Genomic DNA, 17,839 nt, shown 5'->3' with positions numbered 1-17,839 from the left:
GCAACTTCAGATGATGTTAGATAGCCTCCAACCTGAATGCATGAACATCGACTTCTCTAACTTCCGCTAATACCCCACATCCCCCTCGTACCCCATCTGTTATTTATTTTTATACACATTCTTTCTCTCACTCTCCTTTTTCTCCCTCTGTCCCTCTGACTATACCCCTTGCCCATCCTCTGGGTTCCCCCCCCCACCTTTCTCCCCGGGTCTCCTGTCCCATGATCGTCTCATATCCCTTTTGCCAATCACCTGTCCAGCTCTTGGCTCCATCCCTCCGCCTCCTGTCTTCTCCTATCATTTTGGATCTCCCCTCCCCCTCCCACTTTCAAATCTCTTACTAACTCTTCCTTCAGTTAGTCCTGACGAAGGGTCTCGGCCTGAAACGTCGACTGCACCTCTTCCTAGAGATGCTGCCTGGCCTGCTGCGTTCACCAGCAACTTTGATGTGTGTTGCTTGAATTTTCAGCATCTCCAGAATTCATTGTTTTAGATGTTATTAAGTGCAATTGTGAAGACAGCATGGCAGCGTTTACAACTTCCTGCAGCTTTTTCTGATGCTGTGCTGTCCCCCCCTCCAAAATGACAGTGATGCAGCCAGTCAGAATGTTCTCAAGGTACATGTGTAGAAATTTGCCAGAGTCTTTGGTGACACAGTAAAGGAACACAGCAGGTCAAAGGAATTAGTGATCCTACCTCACTATTTCCCTCCTCTTTTTGCACTCATTTAAAAAATATACTTATTGTAATTTACAGTTTTATGTATTGCAAGGTACTGCTGCCACATAACACATTTCACAACATGTGCCTGTGGTATTAAAACGGATTCTGATACTGCATATAATGATACAGGCCCCTTCACCAGAGGTACTACCCCTCTCTGAACACCACATACACTCCTATGGAGGTGCCGAACAATCACTATATAATAATACAACATATTCCAAAGTGTTTCCTGGAGACTGGCTGAAAGAAATGGATGCAGAGATGGAGATATTAAAACACATGATGTTGAATTTATATTCAATCAATAAGGTTTAATTTATAAAAAATCAGACTGCACATCAATTGTCCATAATGTGTTGATTGCGTACAGAGAATCACAGCTAAATCATAACCCCATTTCTATCATTTCTGCAAACCACTTGGAGTTTTTCTTTTTACAGAAGAATCATTTATTAATTTTTCATTTAAAATGTTCCAGTCTAAAAGATGCAAATATAAACAACTTAAAGACGTGAGCAACACACACAAACTCCAGGTCAGGCAGCCTCTACAGTGAAAAATAAACAGCCTTATGAAGGGTCTCGGCCGAAAACACTGTTAACTCCTCTCCATAGTTATGTTGCCTGACCTGCTGAGTTTCTCCAGCACTTTGTGTTCCTCAGGTTTATTATCACCATCTCATATGACGTGCAATAATAAACATAAGAGATTCTGCAGATGCTGGAAACCCAGAGTAACACGCACAAAATGCTGGAGGAACTCAGCAGGTCAGGCAGCATCTATGGAGAAGAGTTAACAATGTTTTGGGCCAAAGCCCTTCATCAGTACAGAATTTTAAAGTGTGACTTATATTTTGATAGACCACATTCAGAGACAATACAGAAAATGGAATCGTTGTTACCTAAACAATTTCTCCCTTTGTAATATCAGAAGTAAAAGAATATTTTCCAGACAATCTGCATTGTTACTTTGGCATTTTTGCCAGGAAATTCATTGCTAGTTAGCAGCAGCGCTGGTGTGCACCATACCGCTCCTGAGGAGTACTCAGGTGAGGAAACTACAAAGGTTACGTACAGAACTTTGATCCGGTTGTTTGTTGCATCCACTGCACTGCCAGGTCCGGGATGGATTTCCACGACCAGTTCATGCCACAACCCAGCATAAACCAGACACCTCTGAAGCTAAATGCTCAATCATTCTGTTTTATTCTAAATTCCCAGGGTATCGCTGAAATCAAGATAAAGGTGAAATAGTCCATGATTACCTTGTGCAGTGCACCCACTTTCTAAGAAGTTTGTAAAGATTCAGCATGACATCTAAAACTTCGGCAAACTTCTACAGATGTGTAGTGGAGATTATATTGAGAGGTTGCATCAGGAGCTGGTACAGAAACACCAATGTCCTTAAATGGAAAGTCGTACAAAGAGCCGTGGATACAGCCCAGTCCACCTTTGAGTACATCTACACAGAATGCTGGCATAGGAAGGAACAGGAGCCTCAGGTCCCTCAACCATCGGGGGATAACTTCACTTCACTTCATTTGCCCCAATCACTGAACTGTTTCCACAACCTACGGACTCCTCATCTCATCTTCTTGATATTGCTTATTATTATTGTTTTGCATGTTTTTTCTGTTGTTGTTTCCTTGAATTTACTGTGAAAGGCCACAGGAAAATGGTGACATATGTACTTTGATAGTAACATCTTTAGATTTTGGAACTTTGACAAAATCCTCATTAGACTCAGAATAAAAAGATCTGAACTGTCAGTCTAAATGTCATCACACCGATAGCTGATTGTGTCATCTACGTAAATTCAAAGTAAATTTATTATCAAAGTACATATATGTCACCATATACCACCCTGAGATTCATTTTCTTGCAGGCATTCAAAATAAATCCAAAAAACTCAACAGAATCAATGAATGATCACACCCAACAGGATGGATAACCAACGTGCAAAACAAACCGTGCAAATATAAAAGAAAAAATAACGATAATAAATAAGGAATAAATATTGAGAACATAAGATGAAGACTCCTTGAAAGCAAGTCCATAGGTTGTGGGAGTAAGCTCAGTTTTGGGGTGAGTGACATTATCCCCTCTGGTTCAGGAGCCTGATGGTTGAGGCGTAATAACTGTTCCTGAACCTGGTGATGTGAGTCCTGAGGCTCCTCCTTCCTGATGGGAGCAGCAAGAAGAGAGCACTGGCAGTGATGTTCCTGATAACTTTAAAATCTATTTGCCTACAGATGAGGAAATCACTCGAAACGCCAACAATTTATATTCGCTCCCAATCAGTACAAATTGAGGAAGCAGTTAGCCAATCAGTTTAGTGAGCCTGGAGTCACATGATGGCCAGACACAATTAGGCTTGGTAGATCATGCTCCCTAAAGGATATTAGTCAACCAGAAACACAAGAGACTTAGCGATTGCTGGAAATCCAGAGCAACACACACACAAAATGCTGGAGGAACTCAGCAGGTCAGGCAGCATCCATGGAAATGAATAAACAGTCGACATTTTGGGCCAATAATGTTGACCAGGAGCTGAAGAAGTCCCAGATGGCCCAAACGGTCTATGTGCTGTAATGCTCTAAATCCCCAGAGGAACATATGCTGGGTGAACTCAGCAGGTCAGGCAACGTCTATGGAGAGGATTTTGGGCTGAGACTCTTTATTAGGACTTCATCAGGCACACAATGAGGGGTCTTAGCCTAAAACATCGACAGCCTATTCTTCTCTATAGTAGCTGTCTGACCCGGGTTCCTCCAGCAGTTTGTAGGTGTTATTCAATCAGACAGCTTTCTAAGACAAGTCAGTAGTTTCATATTATCGAGGACCAGCTTTATTTCCGGATTTATTTAATTACTTGGGTTTAAATTTTCCTGGATATTTTAACAAGACACGGTCTCACAACTTGTCCATTTTATGACCGTACTGATGTGGCTTTGGTAATTATCCTGACAAAAAGGAGAGTTGTGATCTGTCAGTGGATAAAACACCGGGGATACCTCTTTTTCCCTTATTAGGGAGAGAGAGAGCCTGTGGTATGTCAAATTACCAGGTGAACGAGTAGTCTTTGGGGTACTGCAAGTCTGTGTCTTTATTGATGCTTTGCTGCATGTTTAAGTGCTCAGATGGGGGGGGGGTGTCGATGCTTTTTCACTGGTGGGGGTGGGTGGTCATTTTTTTTGCTGCTGCTTATTCGTGGGAGGGGGAATTGGGGGGTTTTGGGGTTCTAACATTTAACTGTCATTTATTCTTTGGGGCACTCCTCTGTTCGTGGATGTTTGAGAAGGAAAAATTTCAGGATGTATATTGTATACATTTCACTGACATTAAATGTACCTATTGAAATTTCCTTAGTTATGTAATATGCTTAAAATTACATTCATCTGCAAAACAGATCACAGCAGCAAATCTAATCTATTGCACAGTTTTGCATTGGCTGGCCCAAGAATACTTTGTGCACAAACTGAATCTTGCCTCAAATATACAAAACACAATGAGTGCGTCAATGGGAACTGGCATTTTTACCATTTTCAAATCTACAGCCTGTGGAGTCCTTGGTTAGGCCCCAGTTCCTAAATTTTAGTTGCCTCAAACTTGGAAAAAGTAAGGCTCCATCCATTCACATTTTAAAATCAGACACTTTAAAAGTTATTAATACACATTTTGAAAGGTCTGGATAGTGTGGGAGTGACGAGGATGTTTCCAATAGTGGGGGTCTAGAACCAGAGAGCACAGCCTCACAATAGAGGGAATAGACGCCCATTTAGAACTGAGATAAGGAGGAATTTCTTTAACCAGAGGATGGTGAATCTGTGGAATTCATTGCCACAGACAGCTGTGGAGTCCAAGTCATTGGGTATATTTAGAGCTGAGGGCGATAGGTTCTTGATTAGTCAGAGCATCAAAAGGTTACAAAGAGAAGTCAGGAGAATGGGTTGAGAGGGATAATATATAATAAATCTGAAATTCCCAACCTGGGGCCCACAGACCACATGGTTAATAGTAGGGGTCCATGGCATAAAACAGGATGGGAACCCTTGTAATAGATCAATGATGGAACGGCAGAGCAGACTTGATGGTTTGAGTGGTCTAATTGTGTTCCTTTGTCTTATGGTCTTATTTTAAGAAGAAAGTAGGAAAGATTTTGTGAAACCTTCTTGTGGTTAAACCTTTGCATTTTTGTGCCATTTAATACGAAAATAAAAACACATACGTAATTTTCCCTTATACTTAAAATTAATGTGCAATCCAAGATGCATACAAATATTTTCTTCTTAATAAAAACATGGTGACAGGACAAGAGCAGAATGTAACTATGTTAATCCAGCAATTTGTCCCCATTTTACTCTTCACATACTGTCCATTTACTTCTCTCGGGATTATGTTAACACATTTCACAAAGACTCACCAAGTGCAGAGGTAGCTAAACCACTAAAATTTTCAAAAATGTAGAGTTCACATCAAATTTCAGTGTAAAATTCTTCTACTATTAACTTGTGTATGTGCATGATCGAACCATAACAGATTTAGGTGCCGGAAATCTTGTGCAACACACACACACTCACAGACAGACACACACACAGAGCTGAAGGAATTCAGCAAGTCAGGCGGCATCTGTGAAAGGGAATAAACAGTCGATGCTTCAGTTTGATGAAGACTCTCGGCTTGAAACGTCAACTGTTCATTTCCCTTCATAGACGTTGTCTGACTTGCTGAGTTCCTCCAGCATTGTGTGTGTGTGTGTGTGTGTGCGCGTGTGCATCATTCATCTAACTGCTTTGATTAATAAAGCACATTTCTATCTCAAATTTAAAATTAATAGCTCACTGAGCATGAAGGTTAGTTTGAGGAAGAAATATTAAATTTCAACGAATCTTTGCACGTACCAGATATTCGTAACTATATTCCATACCAAACTGGCTCTACCTTTTAGGGACAGGCTTCCCAACAAACGTGGCATTTCCATACCAAGCCCATTCTTTCCCCTCAATACCCTGCAAATTTCACCCCTTAACCTTCCAGAAGACCACAATCATGGTACTTGTACTTGTGACTTTGGAAGATTAGGTGGTGGGAGTGGTGCTGAGGGAAGGAAACTAAGAAGTACACTCAGTGGCCACTTTATTAGGTACACCTGTATAGCTGCTCGTTAATGGAAATATCTAATCTGTCAACTGTGTGGTAGCAACTCAATACATAAAAGCATACAGACACGGTCACGAGGTTCAATTCCTGTTCAGACCAAACAACAGAATGGGGAAGAAATGTGATCCAAGTTGCTTTGACCATGGAACGATTCTTGGTACCAGACAGGGTGGTTTTAGTATCTCAGAAACTGCTGATCTACTGGGATGTTCACGCACAACAGCCTCTAGAGCAGGGGGTCACAACCTTTTTTGTAACATGGACTCCTACCATTAACTGTGAACAACAGACTGGGAGCCCCTGTTCTTGGGTTTACAGAGAATGGTGCGAAAACAAAAACAAGACGCAGTTCTGTAGGTGAAAATGCCTTCTTAATGAAAGAGGTCAGAGGAGAATGGCCAGACTGGTTCAAGCTGACAGGAAGGTGACTGTAACTCAAATAACCATGGAGAAGAGCATCTCTGGATACACAACACATTGAACCTTGAAGTGGACAGGCTACAGCAGCAGAAGATCACCTATCAAAATGGCCACTGAGTGTAGATATAAGCACAAATAAAAATATTTCAATAAGTCACTATGAGGCGTGAACATCTTGCAAATTTTGCACAAGTGAGTTTCACTGCATGTGAATTAATATATTCTCAGCTACGTAAACTTCGTTACACTTACACAGCAGTACACTTTGCATTCACAGTGCTACATTTCCTGAGGGTGAATGTCCAGGTGACAATTGACACAAGGTGCAATCCAGAAGAAACTCTTCAACTTCTCCCAAGTTTCAATAAAAAGTAGAACAAGGCAGCAAAAAGACCACATTGTCATGGTTGTGCAAAAGTTGCTAAAAATTCATATTTTCTGAAATCCTGTTGTTCTCCTCAAAGGATGTATCACTCTGCTTTAATGGGATAATTTCTGGAATATCAGCACAAGATAATCCATTAGAGTCCTTTAGTCTTTGATATGAATATTCGCCGTGGAATCCAGAGCGAACATTTCTTTGGCAAACCAGGAAAAGATTTCCTGCTACACTCAGTAACAGCAAGACGAGAAGGGTGATGGATACAATCAGCCAAGTTTTCCTATTCCAGATAGAAAGAGACAACATGGTTTCCATTACTATACTTTGCTCAGTATTATTTCTATATTGTGAAGCAGAATAAGCAATTTTAAAATGCAAAATTTTCAAAGCAATGTTTCAGATGCGTTTTCAAACATCAAAGCACAAAAATATTCTTATGCCATGTGGCCCCTACCATTAACTGAGAGGTCTGTGCACCCCAGGATGGGAACCCCTGCTAATCTGTTACAGTTTTCATTACAAAGACGACCATTTCAACTCCTGAGCTCACCTCTACTGCTGCACTTGATCTACGTAGCGCATGATTTCCCTATCGTTTAACAATGGCTCACTCACTCTGTAATAACAGCATAAGACGTACAGTAGTAGCAGAAATGAGCCATTTGACCCATTGAGCCTGCTCCACCATTCCATTATGGCTGATTTAATATGCCCCTCTGCCCCGTTCTCCTGCATTTTCTCCAGAATCTTTAACACCCTGACTAACCAATAATCTATCAACCTCCACTTTAAATGTACCCAATAACTTGGCCTCCAGAGCTGTCTGCGGCAATGAATTCCACAGATTCACTACCCTCAGGCTAAAGAAATTCCTATGCCTTCTTTCAGGCCCCCCTTCACCCACGCTGTCTTTATCTACAAGGACCACAACTTCAAGGACAGGAGAGCTCTAGAGATGACCAGGAGAGCAGTCCATGCCCTCCATCCAGTCCCTCAAGTCTGTGAACTTCTTCAATTAGACGAGGTGAGGAATTTCTTTAGCCAGAGGGTGAAAGACCTGGTCAAGTGGACTGTATTTAAATTTTGGACTTGGGTAAATGCAGAGGTTCTGTGAAGGCCTCGAATACCATTAACCAGGGGTTTCACGGGTGCCAGGTTGGGAACCCCTGAGCTAAGGGAGGAATTGATCCCATTTCAAAACTACACATCTCACCCACTTAAAAAGATTAGAATGTTGAGAGTTAAAAAGACAATGAATGTCTTAACATGGTGAGATACATGAAGTTATCGATGCAACTGCGAGGGTAAATGTTAATCAACAATTGCACAGACAGGAAAACAAATTATACAAACTCTTTGAATAAATGCGAATCTTCTTCAAAGCCACGTTGGTCTTTCCAGAGTTTAGACGTCTGTGAAGCTAGACACTGATGTACTGTAACATAAAGGCAAAAGATACCTTGAATATTTAGACTGGCTTTTCAAAGGGCCCAAATTATTGACACAAAACACTGCAATGCTTCCACACATTCAGATGAAGTATAAGCAGCAGGAAAAACCTTGACTCTCTCCCTCCCTGCACTTAACCAGCAAAAGCACTGACACACTCCCCAAACCATGCATGCAAGCAACAGCAAAGGCCCCAAAGAGACTTTAATCTAGAGTCCATCAAAAACTATAATCCATTCCAACACTTCAGTATCTCCGACAGAGTCTCTCTCTCTCTCACGAGAGAAATTGAGCCAGCAACAAGAGAGCACGATACCAGCAGCTCTCTGTTTCGATGTGACAATCCTCCACATTGCATAGGAGCAGAATTAATCATTTTGGTCCATCGAGTTTGTTCTGCCATTCCATCATGGTTGATTCACTATCTCTAACAACGCCATCTCCTGCCTTCTCTCTGTAACCTTTGATGCCTTGATTAATCAAGAACCTATCAACTTAAATATACTCAATGGCCTGGTCTTCACAGCTGTCTGTGGCAAAAAATTCCACAGATTCATCACCCCCTGGATAAAGAAATTCCTCATTTCTGTTCTAAAGCAACATCTTTCTGGTTTTAGACTCCTACTCCATTGGAAGCATCTTCTCCATGTCCACTTTATATAGGTCCTCCAATATTTGATAGGTTTCAATGAGATCCTCCTCATTCTTCTAAATTCTAGCGGGTACAGGCCCAGAATCACCAAATGCTCGTCATATGTTAACCCTTTCATTCCTGGAATCATTCTCATGAACCTCCTCTGGACCCTCTCCAAAGTCAGCTCTCAAAATCCAGCACATCCTTTCTTAGGTAAGCTGCCCAAAACTCCTCACAACAATTCAAGTGTGTCTGACTAGTGTCTTTTAAAGCCTCAGCATTACATCCTTGCTTTTATATTTTAGTCCTCACAAAATGAATGCTAATAGTGCATTTGCCTTCCTCACCACAGACTCAACCTGCAAGTTAACTTTTATGGAATCCCAAGTTCCTTTGCACTTTGGATTTCTCAATTTTCTCCCCATTTAGAAAATAATCTACACCTTTAATCTTTCTACCAAAGTGCATGATCATACACTTACCTACACTGTATTCCATCTGCCATTTCTTTGCCCATTCTCCCAATCCATCTGTCCTTCTGTGGCCTCTCTACTTCCTCAAAACTACCTGCCCCTCCACCTATCTTCATATCGTATGCAAACTTTACAACAAAGCCATCAATTACATGATCCAAATCACTGACATATAACGTCAAAAGAATTGGTCCCAACACCCAGACCCCTGTGGCATACCAGCCAACTGCCAGTCAGTCAATTTTCTATCCATGCCAGAACCTTTCCTGTAATACCATGGGCTCTTATCTTGTTTAGCAGCCTCACATGCAGCATCTTGTCAAAAGCCTTCTGAAAATCCAAGTAAACAACAGTCACTGAGGAAGTAACAAACAGGATAGACAAAGGGGAACCAAAGAACTCTAACAGATCTGCCAGGCAAAACTTCCCCTTCAGGAAACCATGCTGACTACGGCCTAAACACAAACAAAAGAAAATCTGCAGATGCTGGAAATCCAGAGCATCTTGCACAAAATGCTGGAGGAACTCAGCTGGTCAGGCAGCGTCTATGGAAGAATACTGTCCAATTTTTGGGACGAAACATCAACGGTACTCTTTCCCATAGCTGCTGCCTGGCCTCCTGAGTTCCTCCAGCATTTTGTGTGTGTTGCTCTGACAATGGCCTATTTTATCATGAGCCTCCAAGAACTCTGAAATCATGTCCTTAACAATTGACACCACCATCTTCCCAACCAGAAGTGAGACTAGCTGGCTTTTAATTTCCTTGCTTCTGCTTTCCTTCTCTTCTTAAAGAGTGGAGTGACGTTTACAATTTCCCAGTCGTCCAGAACCATTCCAGAATCTTGTGATTCTTGAAACATCATTATTAATATCTCCACAATTTCCTGCACGCTATCTGCACCACATCTTCTTTATTACTGAGTCAACACAACAGAACTTTCTATCTAAACTCGTTGTTGGATCACTGATACTGCCTCTAGATAATGCAAAATAAGATAATAAAAATGTGGCTTTGCAAACATCATTTAATCGAAAGCAAATTCTCTTTGAGAAGGTTATCTAAGTCCAAACAGCACCATGATCAGTTAAAGGACAAATGTCTTGGTGATACACTATAGCAATGCTGATTGGAGTAACACTGTATGCAATACCTTTGTACAAGTCGTCATTAAAGCCAGAATCGTGGGTGGCATTACAGCTACCAGTCACTGGATGGCAAGGGCACATACTTGGGCAGTGGCAGGACTGCTGGCATTTTAGTCCGTACCACCCTTGGGGGCATTCTGCATGAAGCAAAACAGAATAGTTTAGATTACGTCAAAGTATTTACTTACTAAATCGTTTTCCCATTTCTCTATACCGAAAATTACGTGTTAGTAAAGTTTACTATTGTAATAATGAAAACACAAAATTACAGCACAGCACTGGCCCTTTGACCTTTTAACCTAAAACTACCCCTTCCTTCCTACATAAACATCTACTTTTCTATTATCTATGCAGTTTCTTAAATGTCCCTAACGTACTTGTCTCTACCAACTCTGGCTGGCTGCTCCATGCACCCACCACTCCCTGTGTGAAGAACCAAATGTATAACTAGAACATAGCAGTACAGGCCCTTCTGCCTACCATATTGTGCTGAACTTTTAACCCACTGCAAGATCAACCTAACCCTTCTCTCCCACACAGCCCTCCATTTCCCCCATCACCCATGTGTCTATCTAAGAGTTGCTTAAATGTCCCGAATGTACCTGCCTCTACTCCTAGTAAAAACCTAGCTCTGACATGCTCCCTATACATTCCTTCTTTAAAATCAGCCATTTCTGCCCTGGGATAAAGTCTCTGGCTACCCACTTGATCTATGCCTCCTATCATCTCATACACCTCGATCAAATCACCTCTCATCCTTCCCGCCACAGAAAAAAGCCCTAGTTCACTCAGCCTATCTTCATAAGACATTACCTTGGACATGACTGCTTGTTGGAAGCAGGCAGCAAATTAACTGAGAATGAAAATATTAACAAATCTTTGGCACGTTACAGTAGAGTTTCTTTCAACTGATAAGAAATAAGTTTAAAGTAAATTTATTATCAAAGTACTGATATGTCACCTTATATAGCTATTATTCTATATGGATTTACTGTGAATGCCCACAAGAAAATGAACCTCAGGGTCATAACTGGTGACGTAAATTTACTTTCAACTTCAGCATCAGCAAGGGAGATGAGGCTGAGTACAGGGCTACGGTAGAAAACTTTGTCACACAGTGTGAGCAGAATTATCTGCAGCTTAATGTGAAAAAGACTAAGGAGCTGGTGGTAGACCTGAGGAGAGCTAAGGTACCGGTAACCCCTGTTTCCATCCAGGGGGTCAGTGTGGACATGGTGGAGGATTACAAATACCTGGGGATACGAATTGACAATAAACTGGACTGGTCAAAGAACACTGAGGCTGTCTACAAGAAGGGCCAGAGCCGTCTCTATTTCCTGAGGAGACTGAGGTCGTTTAACATCTGCCGGACGATGCTGAGGATGTTCTACGAGTCTCTGGTGGCCAGTGCTATCATGTTTGCTGTTGTGTGCTGGGGCAGCAGGCTGAGGGTAGCAGACACCAACAGAATCAACAAACTCATTCGTAAGGCCAGTGATGTTGTGGGGATGGAACTGAACTCTCTGACGGTGGTGTCTGAAAAGAGGATGCTATCTAAGTTGCATGCCATCTTGGACAATATCTCCCATCCACTACATAATGTACTGGTTGGGCACAGGAGTACATTCAGCCAGAGACTCATTCCACCGAGATGCAACACAGAGCGTCATAGGAAGTCATTCCTGCCTGTGGCCATCAAACTTTACAACTCCCTGACACCCTGAGCCAATAGGCTGGTCCTGGACTTATTTCATAATTTACTGGCATAATTTACATATTACTATTTAACTATTTATGGTTCTATTACTATTTATTATTTATGGTGCAACTGTAACGAAAACCAATTTCCCCTGAGATCAATAAAGTATGACTATGACTATAATTTGAGATTCATTTTCTCACAGGCATTTACAGAAAAATAAAGAAATACAATGGAACTGATGAAAAAAAACTGCACATAAAGAGATTCTGCTTATGCTGGAAATCCAGAGCAACACATACAAAACGCTGGAGGAACTCAGAAGGTCAGGCATCACTTATGGAGGGGAATAAACAGGCTTCAGGCTGAGACCATTCAATACGACTAAACGCAAATATTGACGGATAACCAATGTGCAAAAGAAGACAAATATCTGCAGATATGATGCTGGAAATAGTTTACAATATCAGGATGTAAGTGTCACTGAAATTGCTTTCTACATTCCTTGGACATTGTTCTCGGATTATCGTCAGATTCCACGGCCACTCCAACAGGTTAGACTGGTAGAACATTTACAAACAATTTGAAAAGCTTCAATGCTTACACTTGAGCTGTCGTATAAAGAGTGATGACAGCTGTACAGAATAGAGGGAGGCCCTTCGGTCCATCATCTGGGCTCATCCCTTAAGCCCCTAAGGAATAGATGGGATAGAGTTTTGTCAAATGTGTTCGGGGAAGTTTCCTTAATCATTACATAGAAGCCCCAATGAGTCTGCAATACTTGACGTGTTATTAGGTAATGAGAGAGGGCACGTGACAGAAGTTTCTGCATCAAAGTAGATATGGAAAAAGATAGGACTGGTCCATGGGTTGAGATCCTAAATTGGAGAAAGGGCAACTTTAATGATATCAGAAAGGATCTGGCAACATGGATTGGGACAGGCCGTTTTCTGGCAAAGGTGCAATTGGTTAAGAGGCGGCTGAAGATATCATGGAGGCATTAGTAACAATCTTTTAAGAATCACTAGATTCTGGAATGGTTCTGGAAGATTGGAAAATTGCAAATGTCACTCCACTCTTCAAGAAGGGAGAGAGGCAGAAGAAAGGAAACTATAGGCCAGTTAGTCTGACCTCAGTGGTTGGAAAGATGTGGAGTCGATTATTAAGTATGAGGTCTCAGGGTATTTGGAGGCACATGATAAAAAAAAAAGGCGGTAGTCAGCATGGTTTCCTCAAGGGAAAGTCTTACCTGACGAAGCTGTTGGAATTCTTTGAAAAAGTAACAAGCAGGATACACAAAGGAGAATTGGTTTATGTTGTGTGCTTGGATTTTCAGAAGGCCTTTGAGAAGGTGTCACACATGAGGCCGCATAACAAGCTACGAGCCCATGGTATTACAGGAAAGATTCTAGCATGGGTAAAGCAGCGGCTGATTGGCAGCAGGCAAAGAGTTGGAATAAAGGGAGCCTTTCTGACTGGCTCCTGGTGACCAGTGGTCTGGGTTGGGACCAATTCTCTTTATGTTATGTCAGTGATTTGGATGACAGAATTGATGGCTTTGTTGCAAAGTTTGCAAATTATAGGAGGATAGGTGGAGAGACAGGTAGTACAGAGGAAGTAGAAAGACAGGTAGTATAGAAGTATAGAGGAAGTAGAGAGACTACAGAAGGATAGATAGATCAGGAGAATGGGCAAAGAAATGAAAGGGTTGACCATTTTCTAAGTAGAGAGAAAATACAAAAAAAATACTGAGGTGCAAAGGGACTTGGGAGTCATAGAAACACAGAAAACCTACAGCACAATACAGGCCTTTCGGCCCACAAAGTTGTGCAGAGCATCTACTTATTTTAGAAATTACTAGGGTGCACTTGAGTCTGACTAAATGTCGAACATTATCTTTTGCCTCTCTCTTGGCTAGACGGTTGGCTCTTCTTACGTGGAAAGATGCTGCCCCACCCACTCACACTCAATGGTTTAATGATATTATGGCCCATTTAGATCTCGAAAAGATTCATTATTCACTTCTTAATTCAGACATAAAGTTTCATAAGGTGTGGGGACCTTTTCTTGAATATTTTCATAACTCTTCTTTAGGGTAAGTTTATCCTTTTTTTGTATGCTACAATCCCTTACTTTTAGCTTTTTTTTGTAAGTTATACGGTTTTTTGTTGTGAATTACATTATACTTTTGGTAGTCGGCATTATACTTTCTTTTTTCCTATATATATTTACAGTTCTCTGGGGTTGAATGCTCCGATTAATTTTTTTTCTTTTATATGCAGAAATGGTAGGCCTGGATTTTTTTTTTCTACAGTGGGAGGTTGGGGTGGATACAAATTTTACATAATTCTTTTTGGGTGCTTTTTCTTACTGTCATGAATTGTTGTAGTGTGGATGAAATCACTGGAGAGACAGAGTCACTGGTAGATACAAAGCAGCTTCTTTATTCGACACAACAAGCAGGCATCATACGGACGGAGACGCTTTCTGTAGAAAGGTTTCCTAGCTCAATGTGGGCTCGATATTTATAAGCTAAACACAAAGGAAATCGCTACTTAAAAAGTTATAGACAATGCATAGACGATGCTTCCTATTGAAGCTACATACAAAATATCACACCATCCTTTCCTTCCGACGCCAACATGTCTGGGTTGGTATCCACAGCCTTTAGGATTTATTTGGCATTTTACATGCTAACATAGAAGACAATTAATAACGTATAGATAATACTGTCTTCGAAACTACAACATCAGGTCAAACTATGGCACCAGAAGCAAATGGTATTCACACCTTTTTAGGAAGCACATTGTTGTGGACTCAATCCACAGTACTTGGTCAAATAGAAGTCTGGTGTCCAAAGCCATTTAAGTGTAAACAAATCATCTACCCAAAAAAATTCACTCTAACAGTCCCTCCTCTTCGCCCTCCTGGACAAAATTAAATTTGTATCAGGAAAGGTCAACCTAAGAGGATCTGCTCAAATAGGGCAGCCAAAAAAATGCCCTGTCTCGAAATTCCACCCCCCCCAATCTTATGTACCTCTATCTATCCTAGCATTACCTAATCCCTACCTACCAAACGTTAAGCAGAGAGGCTGTCCCAAGTCTTTAGAAATGCGGCTCCTTTAATACTTTAAGTTGGTTACAAAGGTCTTTCACATATTGGGTCATTCTATCCCTGTAACCCCCAGGCTCCCCCCAACCCGTAACTACCCCATAAGGGAGTCGCATTGCTTGCCCCATCAATAATTCGTAGGGGCTGAGACCGAAAGTGCGGTTCGGGGTTGCGCGCAATCTCATCAAAATTCCTGGTAATACATCCACCCATGTCTTTCCTGTCTCAGCTATAGCTTTAACTAACGCATTCTTGATTGTTCGGTTCATCCTTTCTACCATCCCTGAACTCTGGGGGTGGTAGTGTACGTGGAACCGCTGTCGAATCCCTAGCAGTCAGCACATTTCCTTCATCACTTTCCCCGTGAAATGTGCTCCCTGATCTGAATCCACCTGGACTGGGGTTCTCCACCTTGGGAGGATTTCCTGCACTAGGATCCATGCAGCGGTGCAGTCCCTTGTTGGGAAAGCCTCCACCCACCGAGTGAAGTGATCCATAATTACTAGACAGTGGCTTTTCCCCCTGCTTTTTGGCCAGGGCCCTGTGAAGTCTACCTGGATGTTTTCCCAGGGTCCCCTTGGCCAAGGCTGATTTGCCAGCTGGAGCTTTCTGCCCTTACCCGGGTTATGCTGAGCACAAATGATACGACAGCGGCAGAATTTCTCAACATCCCCACCCATTCCTGGCCCCCACCAGTCCTGCCAGAGGCTTGTGATCATGTTCTGCCTTCCCTCATGCATCGCCCCATGATATAACTTCAGTAGTATCTGTCTAATACAGGGTGGGTCCACCGCGACTCTTTCCTCCCTCCTTTGCTCCTTCTCTCCTCCATTTTTCCTTCTCTTCTGCCTCTACCTCTTCATATAATTTTACTAAGCTGGCTTCTGTCATTTCCTCCTGCACACTTGCAATTTCAATTGTCTCTGGTTCCCCTGTTGCCTTATTCACAGTAATGTCTGCCCTCAGAGGATCTGGGAAAACTTTATGTTCTGGAGTGGCTGCAGTCTCTCTGAGTATCCCCTGGTGTTTTTGTTCCTTAGCTATACACTGAACAGTGGTCAGTGTGTCAGTTTGTACAGGGTTCTGCTTAGGGGGTTTATACAGACCCTCCTCTATTTTAACTGGATCTATCTCTACTCGACCACAATCTTGTTTGTATGTAGCCCACACTGCTGGGAACTGCTCCGGCTCCAGTCTCTGGTGATCGGGGCAGCTGCGACTATGCTAGCCAGGCTGTGTATTCTGCTGGTTGTATGCGTTCGCTGCCTCTGACTCGTCCATATTATTTCTCCCTTTCCCGGATCTATAACAGCTCCTGCTTCCCTTAGGATGTCCATTCCAAGTATCGTGCCCTCATTATTTGGACATTCCCAGAAATACACTGGAAGCTGCACTCACCTGATTTCTAGTATTTGCTTCTCGCTTCTTTCAGCTTTCACTGTTTTCCCTCCTACACTCCTGATATAACTGGCCTGTCTGGTTGTTGGTAAGGGTAGGTCTGTTATCGATACCGATGCCCCTGTGTCCACTAACATATTGCATTGCCGTCCCCCTAACAAAGCCGTTATGTAGAAACATAGAAAATAGGTGCAGGAGTAGGCCATTCGGCCCTTCGAGCCTGCACCGCTATTTAGTATGATCATGGCTGATCATCCAACTCAGAACCCTGTACCAGCCTTCCCTCCATACCCCCCGATCCCCGTAGCCACAAGGGCCATATCCAACTCCCTCTTAAATATAGCCAATGAACTGGCCTCAACTGTTTCCTGTGGCAGAGAATTCCACAGATTCACCACTCTCTGTGTGAAGAAGTTTTTCCTAATCTCGGTCCTAAAAGGCTTCCCCTTTATCTCAAACTGTAACCCCTCGTTCTGGACTTCCCCAACATTGGGAACAATCCTCCTGCATCTAGCCTGTCCAATCTCTTTAGGATTTTATACGTTTCAATAAGATCCTCCCTCAATCTTCTAAATTCCAACGAATATAGGCCTAGTCTATCCAGTCCTTCATCATATGAAAGTCCTGCCATCCCAGGAATCAATTCGGTGAACCTTCTTTGTACTCCCTCTATGGCAAGGATGTCTTTCCTCAGATTAGGGGACCAAAACTGCACACAATACTCCAGCTGTGGTCTCACCAAGGCCTTGTACAACTGCAGTAGTACCTCCCTGCTCCTGTACTCAAATCCTCTTGCTATGAATGCCAGCATACCATTCGCCTTTTTCACTGCCTGCTGTACCTGCATGCCCACTTTCAATGACTGATGTATAATGACACCCAGGTCTCGTTGCACCTCCCCTTTTCCTAATCGGCCACCATTCAAATAATAATCTGTTCTCCTGTTTTTGCTACCAAAGTGGATAACTTCACATTTATCCACATTAAATTGCATCTGCCATGAATTTGCCCACTCACCTAACCTATCCAAGTCACCCCACATCCGTGAGTCATCAGAGCTGGCAGTGGAGCCCACTGCCACATCCTTTTCTGCCTTAAGAGGCACTGTTACTAACTCTTTGATCTGATCAAGTCAGACTGGTTGCTGATGGGGTGAGTGACTGGGTGTCTGCTGTGAGCTTCGCCTGGGTTTTCCCCCTCCCTTTTGGACACTGTCTCCAGCCATGTCCCGATAGGCCA

At 42.3% G+C, this 17,839-nt stretch overlaps 1 protein-coding gene across 1 annotated transcript in view; it reads right to left on the bottom strand.

The window, feature by feature from the left end:
- Positions 1-1,061: 1,061 nt before the first annotated feature.
- The window catches only part of nagpa (N-acetylglucosamine-1-phosphodiester alpha-N-acetylglucosaminidase), a 74,996-nt gene continuing 58,218 nt past the window's right edge, over positions 1,062-17,839 (bottom strand). Inside the window, exons 9-11 of the mRNA XM_072251722.1 lie at positions 10,395-10,526; positions 8,041-8,122; positions 1,062-6,967 (exon numbers count right to left, since the gene is read on the bottom strand). Of these exons, the coding sequence (XP_072107823.1) occupies positions 6,727-6,967; positions 8,041-8,122; positions 10,395-10,526 (455 nt within the window). The 3' untranslated portion in view covers positions 1,062-6,726. The remainder of the gene's footprint in view (positions 6,968-8,040; positions 8,123-10,394; positions 10,527-17,839) is intronic.

This window comes from Mobula birostris, chromosome 1 (assembly GCF_030028105.1).
Source record: "Mobula birostris isolate sMobBir1 chromosome 1, sMobBir1.hap1, whole genome shotgun sequence".
Taxonomy (NCBI): domain Eukaryota; kingdom Metazoa; phylum Chordata; class Chondrichthyes; order Myliobatiformes; family Myliobatidae; genus Mobula; species Mobula birostris.
This window is presented reverse-complemented; position numbering and strand designations above follow the sequence as displayed.